Source organism: Acomys russatus, chromosome 29 (assembly GCF_903995435.1).
Source record: "Acomys russatus chromosome 29, mAcoRus1.1, whole genome shotgun sequence".
Lineage (NCBI taxonomy): Eukaryota > Metazoa > Chordata > Mammalia > Rodentia > Muridae > Acomys > Acomys russatus.
In genome coordinates, this window is record NC_067165.1 from 33,466,771 (window position 1) to 33,484,430 (window position 17,660).

General features: G+C 50.5%; 1 protein-coding gene across 1 annotated transcript in view; it reads left to right on the forward strand.

Moving 5' to 3' along the window:
- Tmco4 (transmembrane and coiled-coil domains 4) overlaps positions 1–17,660 on the forward strand; it is an 81,452-nt gene that overhangs the window by 34,013 nt on the left and 29,779 nt on the right. Inside the window, exons 6-11 of the mRNA XM_051171579.1 lie at positions 9,381–9,478; positions 9,966–10,109; positions 11,396–11,515; positions 13,026–13,190; positions 14,348–14,484; positions 16,788–16,872. Coding sequence (XP_051027536.1) covers positions 9,381–9,478; positions 9,966–10,109; positions 11,396–11,515; positions 13,026–13,190; positions 14,348–14,484; positions 16,788–16,872 — 749 coding nt within the window. The remainder of the gene's footprint in view (positions 1–9,380; positions 9,479–9,965; positions 10,110–11,395; positions 11,516–13,025; positions 13,191–14,347; positions 14,485–16,787; positions 16,873–17,660) is intronic.

A 17,660-nucleotide genomic window follows, 5' to 3' on the forward strand; every position in this document is an offset into this window, starting at 1 on the left:
ATGCCTGCCCACATAGGCACTGAGAACTAGGCACTAGGCACTAGGCACCAGGCACTGGACACGCCTGCCCAGCACAGGCATCGGGCACATCTACCCAGCACAGGCATTGGGCACCAGCCACCAGTCACCAGACATGTCTGCCCAGCACAGGCACTGGGCACTAGGCACTGGGCACCAGGCACTGGACACACCTGCCCAGCACAGTCACCAGGCACCGGGCATGCCTGCCCAGCACAGGCACTGGGCACTAGGCACTGGGCACCAGGCACTGGACACACCTGCCCAGCACAGGCATCGGGCACATCTACCCAGCACAGGCATTGGGCACCAGCCACCAGTCACCAGACATGTCTGCCCAGCACAGGCACTGGGCACTAGGCACTGGGCACCAGGCACTGGACACACCTGCCCAGCACAGTCACCAGGCACCGGGCATGCCTGCCCAGCACAGGCACTGGGCACTAGGCACTGGGCACCAGGCACTGGACACACCTGCCCAGCACAGTCACCAGGCACCGGGCATGCCTGCCCAGCACAGGCACTGGGCACTAGGCACTAGGCACCAGGCACTAGACACACCTGCCCAGCACAGTCACCAGGCACCAGACATGCCTGCCCACATAGGCACTGAGAACTAGGCACTAGGCACTAGGCACCAGGCACTGGACACGCCTGCCCAGCACAGGCATCGGGCACATCTACCCAGCACAGGCATTGGGCACCAGCCACCAGTCACCAGACATACTTGCCCAGCACAGGCACTGGGCACTAGGCACCAGGCACTGGACACACCTACCCAGCACAGTCACCAGGCACTGGGCATGCCTGCCCAGCACAGGCACTGGGAACTAGGCACCAGGCACCAGACACACCTGCCCAGCACAGTCACCAGGCACCGAGCATGCCTGCCCAGCACAGGCACTGGGCACTAGGCACTAGGCACCAGGCACTGGACACACCTGCCCAGCACAGTCACCGGGCACCGAGCATGCTTGCCCAGCACAGGCACTGGGCACTAGGCACCAGGCACTGGACACACCTGCCCAGCACAGGCACCAGGCACCGGGCACGTCTACCCAGCACAGGCCTCTCTTTATCCCCCATAGTTGTCTTGAGAAGCCCCGTTACAGGAGCTCTACCCAGTGGGAGATAGGAATGTGAAGACCAGTTCAGAGGTTAAGTCATTCTCCCTCCAGAACTTGCTGGCAAAAGGACAGGAGACTGTGGCAAGGGTATTTTTTGGGTTTTAGGTTTTGGGTTTTGGGTTTGGGTTTGGGGTAGTTGGTTTTGGTTTTGGCTTTTAGGGTTGCCACTTTTGTTTTGAGACAGGGTCTCTCCATGTACTTCTGATCTATTCTGGAACTGGCTCTGTAGACCAGGCTGGCCTTGAACTTGCAGAGATCCACCTGCCTCTGCCTCCTGAGTGCTGGAATAGAAGGCGTGCGCCACCACAGGCTCAGGTAATTCGTTGAAATAACCTAAAGGGAAGGTGGGAAGATGGCTCAGTCAGTAGAGAGTTTTCCATAGCAACATGAGGACCTGAACGTAGGCCTCTAGCACCCGTGTATGCTGGCACAGCAGTGAGCGCCTGGAAGTCTAGCAATGGGCAGGCGGAGACAAGAGAGTCCCTGGTGCTAGTCAGGAATCTCCAGGTTCAGTTCAAGATGATGTCTCAAAAAAACAAATGGGGAGCGATTGAGAAAGACACTTGATGTTAACCCCTGGTCTTCACATGTACGTGCGCGCGCGCGCGCACACACACACACACACACACACACACACACACACACGAAATAATCTGAAAATATTTATTATGTTTTGGTCTTCACATGTACACACACACACACGAGATAATCTGAAAATATTTATTATGTTTTGATGCTCAGAACCATGCCAGGGAGCAAACATCTGGACCCACACCAATGACCTTAATCACAAGGCCTGCCAGGTTTGTCAGCTGGGTTCCAAATGTGTCGGGCCTCCCAGGCCTGGAGATGGAGGGACTTCCCGGTTGGTGCCTGACGATCCTGTTTTCAGACAGAAGTGTGGTATCCAGAGGGGTCTGTCTTACTCTGTCAGCATCATTGAGCCAGAGAAGATGGACACCAGATGTTCCAACAGAGCCCAGCTCCTGTCTTCCCCAGCTTTGTGACCATGAGAAACCAAATACCTCATTGTCTGTTCGTCAGCAGCAGGGTTACGTTGTGTTATCGTATCTGAATGTGGAGGTTTGGGGACTGTGGAGAACTCCTGAGACTTTCCAAAAAGCACCTGAGACCAAAGGAAAGGAACTCTTCTGACCAGGTCTACACTGATTCTGCTGTGGCCCTGGGCAGGTTCCTGGCCTTCTCTGAGCAGCAGGACCAGTTTGTCACTTCTGGGTTAAGAGACTGGGCTCTATAGAAATTTCGTTTAATGCTAAGGCTTTTTAGTGGGCTTCTCTGTGGTGCTTACCTGTAGGTGGGACTTAGAATGTGACATGCCACCCCACTGTACTTGGTCCTCAACTGAATGCCACCCCAGCCTCACTGTCTGTTACGTGACCTCACCTCTCCGTGCCTTGGCTTCGTCAGCTCCGGCATGGGTTAGCGGTTGTTATGCGTCAGAGGGTTGTAGGAAGAGTCAATTCATTACCTCACATCAAGAGCTTGGGACCGTGCCTGCTACGCGGCAGGCCTCAGTGACCCTTAGCTGATACAAGGCTGGATTTCATAGCTCTGTGGCCAGAGCTGTGGCCAATGTCTAACTCTTGCCAAGTGCTTCCTGATGCAAACCCAGGGGCTACCCCATCTGACTCTCATTTTGTCCTTGTGGGGAGTCAGCAGGGCTTGTTCACCAAGTCACATAGCTGTTCAGTGCATCCCGGTTTAACCATTGTGTCTGGCCTGTGTGGCTTTTGTTGTTGTTGGATTTTATTTTTATTGCTGCTGCTGCTGCTGTTGTTGTTGTTGTTGTTGTTGTTTTAGTTATTTGGAGATAGGGTCTCACTTTGTAGCTCTGGCTGTCCTCACCATATAGATCAGGCTGGACTCAACCTCACAGAGATCTGCCTGGTTCTGTCTCTCTGGTGCTTGAATTAAAGGTGCGTGCCACCACCACCCAGCTTGTGTATTATTTTCTTGAGGCCCAATTCAAAATCCCAGATTCCCCGCCCTTTCCAGCTTTGACTAGGAAAAGCTCTCAGGGTGGGCTGAGGGTAGAGTACACACCTGTTGGCAGGTAAATTGCTCATACATGTGCACATGAGGACAGACAAGGACACTGGTCCTGCTCTATCACTGCCTACCTTATTCCCTTGAAACAGGGCCTCTCACTGAACCAGGAACTAAGTTGATAGCCAGCAAGCGTAGTGGTACAGTGCTTGCCCAGCATGCGTGGGGCCCTGAGTTCCACTGGTGTAGGGGGGCGGTAGAGAGAACACTCTCCCATGGGAGATCAGATAGATGCCTTTGGGCTGCTCAGTTGGTAGCTCCACACTGAGAACAATGCTGGTATCTTGCTCTTCTTGAGCTATTTTTGCAGCCAGCATGGGGTCTGACCTTGACTGACATGGAAACGCCATCTCGACTTCACGCCTCCCACTCTAGAAAGTGAGCGTTGGCCCAGTGACTATGTCATGGTGCGGGATGCCGTTGTGTCTAATCAGATGACAAAGTCCGTGGCAGGGACAAAGCCGTCATTTAGACTGCTCAGAATTTCTACATCCTAGGAAAAGGAAGAAAGCACCGAGCTGTGACTCAGAGTGGATGTCTCCTCTTGAGCTCTCGGGGTTGAATTCAAGCAGACAACTAAAAAGATTTCAAGAGTCAAATGCTGCAATAATCAGTGAAGATAAGGAGCCTACTCACTTGACAAGGAAAGCAGTTATTAAGAATCGGTGCACATTCAGAAATCAGTAGGCCATGCACTTGAATGTCAGAAAGGGGCTCTCCGCTAAGTACATAAGAAAAATACCTCTTTGGGAGCTGGCAAGATGGCTGAGCATGCAGAGGTACTTGTGGCCAAGCCTAACAGCCTGAGTTCGATCCCTGAGCCCCATGAGGTGAAAGCAGAGAACTGATTCCCACTGATTCCCTCCACTTATATGCATATACATAAACATATATGCATACATACAGTAAAGATATAATGAAAACTTTAAAAAGTAAAGACGGCTGGGCATGATGGTGCACGCCTTTAATCTCAGCTTTCAAGAGCAGAGGCAGGCAGATCCCTATAAGTTCGAGTCAAGCCTGGTCTACAAAGTGAGCCCAGGACAGCCAAGGCTACACACAGAAACCCTGTCTCAAAAAAGGAAAGAAAGAAAGAGAAAAAGAAAAGAAAAGGTAAAATAACATTTATTTAATTTTTAAAAGAAACAAAGAGGTCCTGGAGAGGTGGCTCGGTGGTTAAGAGCACTGGCTGCTCTTCCAGAGGACCCAGGTTCAATTCCTAGCACCCACACGGCGGCTCACAACCTGCTGTAACTCTAGTTCTAGGAGGTCTGTCACCATCTTCTGACTTCCACTGCCACTGCACACATGTAATACACAGCCCACATGCAGGCAACACACACACACACACACACACACACACACACACACACCACAAATAAATAAATAAATAAATAACAAAGCCTTTTCAAAAGAAAGGAATGAAACTCCCACCTTTTCCAGTCAAAACATTTTTTGCAAGCACTTAAGTTGTGGTGGAAAGTGCTAGGGGCCAGAGCCCCTAATGTGTGTGGTGTGTGTGCACATCTTCTCTGATGTACACGCTTCATGCGTTTGAGTCCCACAGGACTCAGGGACCCTATAGATTTGTTGCCATTCTGTTCTGTCATACTCAGCCGAGCCTGCTGACCCATACCAGAAGCTGGCAGTGCCAAGTCTCATCCGTGGCACTAACTTGGGAACCTTATTAGTAGAGTCTTTAGTAAAATACATTAATAATTATGAACGTTTCATTTCACTTATTTACTCGAGACAACGCCTCACTATGCAGCCCTGGCTGGCCTCGAACGCATAGACATTTTCTGGCACTTGCGGTTTGTTCTCTTACTCCACAAGTCCCTACCTGGATGGTGACTGGCCTGTACTCCGCCTTGCATGTTGTCATTTAGCCTGTGTCCATGCTGTGTCACTCTGGTTTTCATACGTGAAGCAAAGTAGTTAGTAGTTCCTGGAACAATTGGTGCTGTTGGAGAAATATGTCCTGGGGCCTGGGCGATGTCTCTGTGGGCAAAGTGTATTATACAGGCATGAGGCTCAGAGTTGGATTCCCAGTGTGATAAGAGACGTGGCAGCATGAGCCCACAGCCCTGGTGCTTGGGGTGGGTATTGGGAGGAGACGGGCAGGTCCTTAAAACTCACCAGCCAGCTAGTGTAACTGAATCAGTGAGCTGCAGGTTCCCGGAGAGACCCTGACTCAAAAAACAAGGTGAAGAGCAGTTGAGGGAGACACCTGGTGTTCGCCGCTGGCCTCCACACATGCACTCATGGGCACAGGCTCTTGAACACATATGTACTCGTGCCCCAAAAAAGAAACCTACCCTGAACACCACTCTGAGCCCAGGGAAAACTGCCCAAGGCAGAGAGTTGGGAAAGGATGGCTCGGCAGGGGTAGGCCCTGCACCTCTTCCCTCAGCTTCCAGCTGCTTCCCAGTCCATGTCTGTGGTGAGGAAGTATACCACCTCTCCAAGCCACATGGCTGGTCCCCACTAGAATGCTTCACTCGGGCCTTCTGTTGAGAAGCCAGTCTCCTGCTTGAACTGATGGAAAGGTCACTAATGAAGGGTCAAAGTCCAGCACTGCCTCTGTGTAGGAAAAAAATGGTTATGATAACAGCAACAAACATCCTGGTGACAGTAAGCCAGTCCCCTTGGCCCAGTCATCTCTTGCAAGCTTCCAAACACACCCCCCTCCCTGCGCTCCCCAGCCCAAGCCCGGGGTCTTTGCTGGCTAAAAACTGGTCAGAGGTAAGTTGTAGAGGGTCACAGGCTCTGTGAGTGCCTCTGTCCCTGAGGGAGGGAGATTTTTGCTGCTGTGACAGAGAGTCCCCGAATCCCCATGGCTTGTGGCACCCAGGGCTTGTTTCTTATTCTCTGCACCCACTGAAGATGGCTGTAGGTCTTGTCCACATTGTCCCTGGCTCTGGGCGGATAGATGAGGGTTTGTCTGGCATGCTATTGGTCTCAAATTAGAGCAAAGGACCTGTCAGTCTCTTGCACTGGCTTTTAAAGTTTCTGCCAAAAATGGCAGCATCACCCTACCCCACCCCACCCTCACCCGGCCCCCCCAACCCCCCACCCCACCCTCACCTGGCCCCCCCAACCCCCCCCCCCCCCCTCTACCCCCAACCCCACCCCCCACCCCACCCTCCACCCCAATCCCACCCCTCCACCCCCAATCCCACCCCTCCACCCCACCCTCCACCCCCAATCCCACCCCTCCACCCCACCCTCCACCGCCAACCCCACCCCCCCACCCCACCCTCCACCGCCAACCCCACCGCATGCTTCCCTGAAGAAGTCTGGTCAGCAGCTGGCAGCACAGAGATGCATACATTACTATGCCCTCCAAGTCAACCAAGCATGGATCATGAAATATTTATATAAAAATACAAAGTGCAATGTAGCTCAGGCTGTCCTGGACTTGGATATAATAGCCAAGGCTGTTCAAGGGTGACCTTCTGAGCCTCCTGCCTGCTCCGCATCCTCAGTACTGGGGATTCAGGCCTACTCTGTCATGCCTAGCCTAAAATAATTATATTTTTAAAAAAGAAAAAAGTTCTGAACTGAATGTGTTTTATTTTCCTTGTCATTGTACCCAAACAGAATGAATACAATGACACATGCATGCTATATTGTATGACATATATGAAGTCTAAAGATCTTTAAAGCATTTGAGAAGATACACAGAAGTTACATGCAAATGTATGTAGATCTATGGGACCTGAGGCCCTGTGGATTCTGGTGCCCTTTGGGACACCTAGAATCAACCCCCACCAATACTGAGGGGCAACTGTAGAAGCTCATAGTTTAGAGTCTGACACCAGACCTCCTCACTCAGTCACCACTTGATTTCCACCTGCTGGGTTCGTGTTCCATCTCGGCATAGAAACCTGCACCCATGGCATCATTGGTTTCTGGTTCTCTGCAGGGAAGCAGCTGAGAAGAGCTGCTTTCCACACAAGGGCCTTACAGGAGAAACGTGTGTTGATGTGAGCTGGCGCTGGCGAGAAGGCAAACGCTCACCAGCTCCCTGGTGCCTGAGGCAAATCCATTTCTTGGTTTCGCCCATGAGGAAGGATATGGGTACATTGGCTGAGCATGGGGTCAGGGTGGGGAATTTCAGCCCACAGTTATGTAGACTCCAGGGGGGCCAGTGCTTGTCCAGTTGCAGTATGCTTGTTAGCTAAATAGCCAAAGCACAGATAAGCTTCGTCTTCACAAAGCAGTTTGTCATTATGCTAATGAGATGGTGCAGCGAATAAAGGGGCTTGCAAGGCCGATGACCCAAGTTCTAACACTGAGACCTACGTGGTGGCGGGAGAGAGCCAACTCCCAGATGCTGCTCTCAAACCTACACACGCGCACGCGCACACACACACGACAAATTAATGTAGTAAAAAAAAAAAATGTCTCTTTTAAAAAATATGTATTATTGTCTTCATTATGTAGAAGTCTGAGGCTCAGACCTATATCGTATGGCAGCAATGGCCACTGTTACTTCCAAGGATGTGCACTGATATGAAGATTTTAAGCTTTCTCCTCTCTCTCTCTCCCTCTCTGTCTGCCCCCTCTTTCTTCCTCTTTCTCTCTCTCTCTCTCTCCCTCCCTCTCTCTCTCTCCCTCCCTCTCTCTCTCTCCCTCCCTCTCTCTCTCTCTCCCTCTCTCTCTCTCTGTGTCTCTCTGTCTCTCTCTCTCTGTCTCTCTGTCTCTCTCTCTTACACACACACACACACACACACACACACACACACACAGGAATAACCACCATCACCTCTTTTGGGGGGCGGGATAGAGTTTTCTGTGTAACCAGCCTGGCTGTCTTGGAACCTGCTCTGTAAACCAAGCTGACCTCAAACTCAGAGATCCACCTACCTCTGCCTCCCAAGTGCTGGGATTAAAGGCATGCACGCCACCGAGTCTGGCTGTACCGCTATTATCTCTTAAAGCATCCGGACGGTGAGGCAGCAATAAACTGCTTCTTGGCAAAAGTATGGGAAGTGTACAGTGTGGAGGTTGGTGTAGAGAAAGCGTTCACTAAATATTAACTGTCTCTCGTTGTTTATGGTCATTCCCCGTTCAGTTGTCCAAATTCCAGTTTCAGTCCAGAGTTCTCCAGCAGTAGCCTCTCCACCCACGCTCCACCTCTCTTCTTGTTTCTGATCACCTGAAAACAGCCAAGGGCTAAAGGTCTGTCAGAAAACCTGAGCATCTTGACTCTGAGCACTAGCCCAGCCATTCTCAGAAGGGCTGGTGATGGCTGTTCTGTCGATAGTGCACTCACCTCGCATTCTCAAAGCCCAGGGCTCCATGCCTGTACCACGGAAGCTGGGCATGGCGGTGCATGCCTGTAATTCCAGCACTGGAAAAATGGAGGCAGGAGGATCCAAAGTTCCAGGTCATCCTCAGCTACGTAGAAAATTAATGGCCTGCCTGGGCCTTGAGACCCTTTCTCAGAGAACTAAAAAATAAATTATGAAAAACCCCCAACCATAGCTGGTCGTGGTGGCGCACGCCTTTAATCCCAACCCTCAGGAGGCAGAAGCAGGTGCGCCTCTATGTGTTCGAGGCCAGCCTGGTCTACAAAACTAGTCCAGGACAGCCAGGGCTACACAGAGAAACCCTGTCTCAAAAAACAAAACAAAAACAAACCCCAACCGTTCTCACTGCAAATGCTCCTCTTACCTTTGACTGGGTCTATAGCATCTGTGTTTTGAGCCTGGACCAATTCAGCTGTTGCCACAAGGCCAACATCTCCCATACAGATGTTTCTCTAGCCGTACAGATGTTTCTCTATGTTTTAATTAATTGCTCTGGAAAAGATGGGTTTCCCAAAACCCTCAGGGGAGGTGGAATCTGCTGGCAAGATGGGTGTGCATTCTGTATTCCTTCTGGGTCCATCTGTTCTGTGAAAAATATTCTTCACTTCTCTGCTGTTGATGCTGTTATTGTTATCATTACTATTACTATTATTATTATTATTATTATCTTTTCATTATTTAAATTGCACCCATTAGGATGGATCTGCTGGGTAAGTAGTGTACTCCGTTTACTGAAATTTCCCCCTCGCCACTGATGGGCCCATTAATCTCTGGTTTAGGGGCTGGTGAGGTGGGAGGTCTCAAGGGATTCTGGTCCATAGCTAGCTATAGACCAGCCTCTTCTCTCCAGGACGGCAGAGGCATCCCGGAAGAAAAAAGAAAAACGGAGGAAGTGGAAGCGCTATCTCCTGATAGGCCTGGCCACAGTTGGAGGCGGGACAGTGATTGGTGAGGCCCCTACGGTCTGTGTATCAGTGGGGAGATGGCCCCAGCATGTGACAGGCACCCAGGCCAGTAGTAAAGACATTCATTAGCATTGATAGAAGCTGCCCCTGCACGGTGCTGCACGCCTATAATCCCTGCCCTCAGGAGACTGAGGCAGAAGGGTCAGAAGTTCAAGGTCATCCGTTGCTGCCTACTGGAGTCTGAGGCCACCCTCAGCTACTTGAGACAGTCTCTAAAAGTAAAATATAAAAACTAACTTAAGGGCATTGCTGGGAGCTACATAGAAGGCAGTGGAGGTGGGCAGTGGTGGCACATGCCTTTAATCCCAGCACTCGGGAGGCAGAGGCAGGCAGATCACTGTGAGTTCGAGGCCAGCCTGGTCTACAAAGCAAAGAGAGACCCTGTCTCCAAAAAAAAATAGAAGACAGTGGATAGCTCCTGGAAAAGGGGACCCATTAAGCCATGTCCTGACTGAGCTCTTACCCTGCAGGCGTGACTGGGGGGCTAGCTGCCCCCCTTGTGGCTGCGGGAGCTGCAACAATCATCGGCAGTGCTGGGGCAGCTGCACTGGGCTCGGTGGCTGGCATAGCTGTTATGACCTCACTGTTCGGTGCAGCTGGAGCTGGCCTGACAGGTAAGGTTAAAAAAGAACGGGGAGTAGGAAAGGATCTTTATCCATCATGACTCAGCCGAAAGGATACCCCAGATGGCTTCTGGGGGTGGGTGTGGGGAGGGATGAGGAAATGTGGCTTGGTCGCTTCTGAGTGCCAGCAAAGCCAGACTTGGAGCAGACCTCAGAACTTTCTGGACTTTTAGTCAGCACAGCCAGGGTCAGGACAGACTTTGGCAAACTAGCTTTTCCATGTGCAATCCCTGGATGCCTACTTGCTGAGAAAGAGCCCAGGCAAGTCTGCCACCATTACCCAGGAAGTCCCCAGGCAACATCCCTTGGAGGCATGAAATTTCCTTGAGTCCTTGCCTCGCTCTCCAGCCTCATCTGTGCTGGTGGCTCCCAGTCACACACAAGCATGTGGAATGCTGCCAATAATCACAGTCAGCATCACCTGTATTAAGGAAATACAAGAAGAGAGACACCAATGGATACAGGACAAGGGAATGATTTGGAGCCTGAGTTCTGACCCTTGTCTGTGGCTCTGGTGGCCTTGGGCAGTGTCTTCCTGTCCTCTAATCAGGGACAAGAGTGTTATCTGTCTTAAGGAGTTCACAGATGACATGCATTTGTCCAGGAGCAGAGCACATTGACAGTGCTCAATGAAGGAATAAGTAAACACAGTTGCAGCCGGGCGTGGTGATGCACGCCTTTAATCCCAGCACTCGGGAGGCAGAGGCAGGCGGATCACTGTGAGTTTGAAGCCAGCCTGGTCTACAAAGTGGGTCTAGGGACAGCCAAGGCTACACAGAGAAACCCTGTCTGGTGCTCCATATTTGACCACATTCCCTGCATAGGGAGACCTGGTGGCACTCAGAGGAAGGATAGCAGGGTACCAAGAAGAGACTTGATACCCTATGAACATATACAGAGGAAGGAAGTCCCCCTCAGTCACAGACATAGGAGAGGGGAGTAGGGGGAAAGCGGGAGGGAGGAAGGAGTGGGAGGATACAAGGGATGGGATAACAATTGAGGTGTAATATGAATAAATTAATAAAATATATTTTTTTTTAAAAAAAGGAAACGTAGCCGGGCGTGGTGGCGCACGCCTTTAATCCCAGCACTTGGGAGGCAGAGGCAGGCGGATCGCTGTGAGTTCGAGGCCAGCCTGGTCTACAAAGTGAGTCCAGGATGGCCAAGGCTACACGGAGAGACCCTGTCTCGAAAAACCAAAAACAAAACAAAAACAAAAACAAAATAAAATAAAAAATAAAAAAAGGAAACGTAGTTGCTTGTTTCTATGTCCTTAGGATACAAGATGAAGAAGCGAGTCGGGGCCATTGAGGAGTTCATGTTCCTGCCTCTGACAGAAGGCAGACAGCTACACATCACCATTGCCATCACTGGCTGGCTCGGATCCGGCAGATACCGTGAGGACCAGGGTGGAGAGGGACTCAGATGAGAACCAGTTCTGCCACTGTTAGTTAGAGCCTGATCTAGTTGTTCCTATGTGTTTCTAGGGTGTGGGTATGGGAGGCTCATTTCACAGAGGAGGAATAGACCAAGAGAGGAGAGAAGACCATCTTCTATCCATCTACCTGGGTATCCAGCTATTCATTATCCAGACAATAATCCACCCATCCATCCATCCATCCATCTATCCATCCAACCATCCATCAACTATCCATCCATATATCAATCATCCATCCATCCATCTTTCCTTCCTTCCATCCATCCAATCATCATTGATTCTCTCATATACCCACCAATCCTTTCACCTTTCCATCATCCATCCAACCAACCATCCAACTATCCATCCACCCATCCATCCACCCATCCATCCAACCATCCATCCAACATCCACCCATCCATCCATCCATCCATCTATTAACCATCCATGTAGCCAGCCAGCCAGCCAACCAGTAATCTTTATCGACTTCCTATCCTCATCCACCTATCATCCATAACCCACCATCATTCAGTCACCCAACTGTATTTTAAGTATCAGCCTTACCATGCCCCACAGCAAGCCAAGCCCTCCACAGTCAGTGGTAGGCAACACAGGCATTTTCTGTGTCCTTGTAGAATGCACAAAATAACAGAGACACTGAGGGACAAGACTTGGAGGCCATGGGAAGACAGGTGTATTTGATCTGTTGGAAGGGCCATGGAAGATACATGGGGCTGGAACCCCCAGGGCCAGGGGTAAAAAGTAAGGAGCTGGTTCAAGAGAGGGGCTATTTAAGCTCCTGTACCGGGTATATGTCCTGCCACAGGCAGAAACAGGTAGGACCAGATCAGGTACCATACTGGGCTCTGCAGACAGAGGACCATAGGGAAGGGAGGATGGAACAGGTGTGCCTTGGTCTCTGTGGCAATGCTGCCTCCTCATCCTCATTCAGGGCCGTTTCCCATTTCTATGTCCTAGGTGAGGAGGATATGGAGGCTGAGAACAATGGGATGGTTCTGCCTCTTGCTATCCCAGACCTCCAACTTCCAGATTATTTCCCAGTTGGTGTTTCTGGAATCTAGGTGATGCCAACACTGCGCCTCCCTGCCAGTCCCCCTGTGTGTTGGCAGATTGATGCTGAAATGCCTCCTGGCGAGGGAAAGGAATTTTTCACCTTGGAGTAATCCAAACACTTACCTGATAGCTTCCTAGATGAGCAAAGTGAGAGGTTCAAGGTCAGCTGGTGATGTTCCCAAAGTCACCTAGCTCTTAAAGAGGGCAGAAGGTGGGAACCGGAAGCGATCTCTGAACAGATTTACAGGGCAGCAGGGTGCTCAATCTGCCATGCTGACTGCAGCTGACTGATGGCCCGGTGAACCCTCAAGAGCAAGCACCCCGGCACTGTCTGTCGGACTCAGTATCCGGGGCATCCTCTGCCACAGCCAATAGAGGATACTGCCTACACCAACACCTGTCTGTGCTCTCTTCAGGCACGTTCAGCGCCCCGTGGACGGCCTTAGCCCGCAGCCAGGAGCAGTACTGCCTGGCCTGGGAAGCCAAGTACCTGATGGAGCTGGGCAACGCACTGGAGACCATCCTCAGTGGCCTGGCTAATATGGTGGCTCAGGAGGCTCTCAAGTACACTGTGCTCTCTGGTAAGCACCCCGTCCCTGACCAGCCATGCTATGACACAGTGGCACCAAATCCTTGCATGTCTGTGGCCCAAGGGAGCCCCGCTCTATGCTAGAGACAAAGGATGCAGATCAAATATAGGGCCTTGTGCCTGCCAAGCAAGAATTCCACAGGTTAGCTCATCTCCAGCACTGCATTTGCTTTTTTTTTTTTTTTTTTTTTTTTTTTTTTTTTTTTTTCCGTTTTTATTTTGGATGGAAAAAAGAAAAAAAATCACTTTTATTGTGTATTTAGAGACAAGACATATGGCTGTAGTAATCTCAATCTTAAAGTAGAATGTTTTTATTACTATTATTTAAAACAATTTTTAAATGTAAATATATTTTGATCATAATCTTCCCCTCCCCCAAGTTTGTGTTTACTTTTTATCTCAAGGCAGGGTTTTACTAAGTTGCCCGGGCTGACCTTGAACTCACTCAGTAGCCTAGGGCCAACCTTAAACTTGCCATTCTCCTGCCTCAGTTTCCTCTGTGAAAAGTTTGTGACTTTTGTGCAAAGACATAAGGCAAAAGCGAACCATATAATGAATCCACTGGCGACTGCTGCATGTCAAGTCACCCCCAGACTCGTGGCGTAATAACACATTAGTCCACTAGCCCAGAAAAGGCAAGGCTGGAGCTGGTTTGTCTTAACTGGGCCTGTCCATGGCTCTGTGGATCAGTCAACTGTCCCCTGACTCAGACCAGCCTACCTGAGGCAACTTGAAGAGTTTGTCTCTGTCCTGTGTGTCTCTCCTCTTGAAGACACCAAGCTGGCTCGAACCAGTGGGAGAAATACAGCAGAGGTGGTCTCACGCCCAAGGCCAGCTCAAGCCCCACAGCTACTGTCTCTTTGGCCTAAACAGGTCACCCGAGTTAGGCAGGGTAGTGAGTCTGCTGGATGAGTGAATGGATGGGGCCGTCTTTGGACTCTCACAATGACGTGTTCTTGGGCAAGAGATACAGTTTATGTATCAGAAATGTTTGTTTCAAGTCTCCCCCTTTGCCAACTAGAGTCAGTCACTAGGAAATTTTCCAGATCCCTGGCTATACAGGCTCCGCCTGTATTTACTACAGCATCCATCAGCCACCCTACCCTGGCAAGGCTCCCCTAATTCACCTCTGGGCTCCTGTCTCCTCAGGTATCGTGGCTGCCCTAACCTGGCCGGCCTCCCTCCTCAGTGTCGCTAATGTCATTGACAATCCCTGGGGAGTGTGTCTCCATCGGTCCGCAGAGGTCGGCAAGCACCTGGCACACATCCTCCTCTCACGGCAGCAGGTACCCAAGAGTGAGGGAGGTGGGGGGAGGGGATACTGGGGATGTTTGTATACTGATGCATACACCGTGTACACAGATGTACATGTGTGTACATGTATACACACATATACAGGCACACATATACAAACATACATTTGCACATATATATGAACACATACACACTTGCACAAACACCTACACACACATGTACACACATACACAAACATACACACAAAAATGCACACACACACATATATACACTCTCAAGGTGGAAGTTTATTTTCGGTGGAGAAGCCTAGTGCCGCTGTCAGGCACTCTGATAGTGTGTGCTATGGGAGAGAGGCTTCTTGCCTTGAGCAGGAAGTCAAGGCTACACCATTATTTCCTGAGTGTAGCCTTGACTTCTTGCTCCAAGATGACAGTCTTTGAGCTCCAGGAGGCCAAGAAAGGAAGACCTGAGGAGCACAAGCTGATGCCACACAGCTTGGTTGCCTTCTCCTTGGCCAGAAACTAGTTGCACAATCACACCTCACTGCCCAGGAAAGTCAACCTTTATTCTGCAAAGACATGCAGCCCACTGAAATTCAATTACTGTGGACAAAGGGGAGTGTAGATGCCAAGAGACCCAGCAGCTCCTGCCACCGTGGCCATGTTGCCTGGGAAACTACTAACTCCAGCCAACCCCTCTATCTTTCCCTCCCAAAATGCAAAGGAAAACCAGAGTAGCCCTTTGGCACGTCTGGTGGGAAGGCAAAGATGGAAGTGGCATTGTCAGTCTAGGTGTCATCGACCAAAGAAGATATGGTGATTAGCGTCGTCATCACACACACACACACACACACACACACACACACACACACACACACGCACACACACGCACATGCACTCGTGCACACACACATACACGCACACATGCACGCATGCACACATGCACTGTCCTCCCAGTATGGAAAGCAGAAGACAGACATGCCCGCATAGGCTGCCTTCCTTGTGGAGACTGCAAGGAAGCATCCATTTCCTAGCCTTCTCCGGTTCCCAGAGGCCTCTGTCCTCCTCTGCTAGTCGCCTTTCCTCCATCTTCAAAGGCAGCGGTGTCTGGAGCATCCTCAGACTTCTTCCTCCCTGCTTCGCCTCCCTTCCACCCTCAGGACTCCTGCACCCCTCTGATTGCTGAGTCCTTCTCACTCCTGCATCCTGTTTAGTTATTTGTTTTGTATTGGTTGAGACACTGTCTCACTCTGTAGCCCAGGCTGCACCAGGAGCACACTGGCCCCAAACTCCTAACAGTTATCCAGGCTCAGCTCCCTGTGTGCCGGGGTCACAGGCATAAGCCATTACTCTGTCTTAGTTTCTTTTCTACTGCTGTGACAAGATACCATGACCAGGAAAACATAAGAGAAAGTGCTTAATTTGAAGCTCACAGATTCAGTGGGCTAGGCAGGCAGGCATGGCACTGGAGCCGTAACTAAGGGCTCAACATCTCAATCCACAAAAGCATGAAGCAGAGAGAGCTAACTGGGAATGCCATGTATGGGCTTCTGAAACCAAAGCCCATCCCCCAGGGACACACCTCCTCCAACAAGGCCACGCCTCCTGATCCTTCCAAAACAGCTGCACCAACTGGGGACCAAGCATTTGAATATACGAGCCTATGGGGGCCATTCTCATTCAAACCACCACACTGTCTTCTGGGAGCCTGGCCTCCTTCAGGTGTGTAGCCTTCAGGTGTGCTACCCTGGCTTCTCTCTGTGTCTGGAGGACTCTCCCAATATTGGGTGCGCGGTCTGTGCTCACAGAGGTTGCAGCAGAGAAATGAAAGGCATATTCCTGGAAGTCGTGGCTGTCCCTGGTCTCCAGTCACCTGCCCAGGACTCCCACCCCAGGAACACCCTTAGCTACAAAGGACTTCCAGAAGCTTCCTCTCTGTGTGTGCCCGAAGGCTCAGGACAAAGAGGGAAAGAACACAAGGATAATCAGCAACTTTGACTGCCTGCTCCTTCACTTCCTGTGTGGAGCTATTCCCCACACAATTTCCTTTTTCTTTTTTTTCTTTCTTTTTTTTTTTTTTTTTTTTTTGCTTTTCAAGACAGGGTTTCTCTGTGTAGCCCTGGCTCTGTCCTGGACTCACTTTGTAGACCAGGCTGGCCTCAAACTCACAGAGATCCGCCTGCCTCTGCCTCTCAAGTGCTGGTATTAAAAGGGTGCACCACCACCACCCAGCTAATTTCCTTTTTCTTGAGCATTGTCTCATAATGCCTCACCTTTTCTCCAGGCTGCCCACTACAGTTACCTCCCCCAGACACCTATGTCCTGTCTCTCCACAGGGCCGGAGACCTGTCACCTTGGTTGGCTTCAGCCTTGGAGCCAGAGTCATCTACTTCTGTCTGCAGGAGATGGCTCAGGAACAAGGTAAGTCATACACACACACACACACACACACACACACACACACACACACACACACACACACACACACAAAGCCCTTCTCAAGTTGGTCCCCAGCACACTGGTTCTGGGCCTAGGTCCACAAGTTTTTGCAAAGTACATTCCCAGTCCTTAAATAACAGTTCAAATGAACCGTTCTAAATGGAAAGAGGACTAGTTCTGTACATATATTAGAGGATATGAATGGCAGACTGTCCCACCGTGATGACAGTGGTCCTTGTGCTCTGATGCTGTGAATCACAGTGGGGGTAGGAGTGACAGAGTGAGAAGTGCAAAGTCACAGACTGTGAGACCATGTCTGCAGGACCACACTCACCATGAAGCCCTGGGAGAAGGAGCCTCCCTTATCTCCTCTCTAGAGGCTTAACATCCCTTGGCAGTCCTTGACTGTCCTTAGTGACCCTTGGCTATTGATAAGCAGTTCACTGAAGTCATTGGCATCCCTTGTTGGTCCTTGGTTGGATCCTGCCTGCCTCTTAATGATCCTTGGCAGTCCTTGGAGGTCTTCTGTGGCCCTTAGCTGCACTTGGCCATCTTTTGGTGATTCTTGGCATCCCTTGATGATCCGTGGACCATAAACACTTCATCTCTCTGTCCAGCTTCCATAGTACATCCATTGTTCCTTTTCGTCCAAGGATGGAGTCATTGGCTTTAGGGCCCATTCTGACCCAGGACAATTGCAAGATCTTTAATTACAGCTGTATAGACCCTTTTCCCAGAAAGTCCTTACTCACAAATTCTAGCTGAGCAGA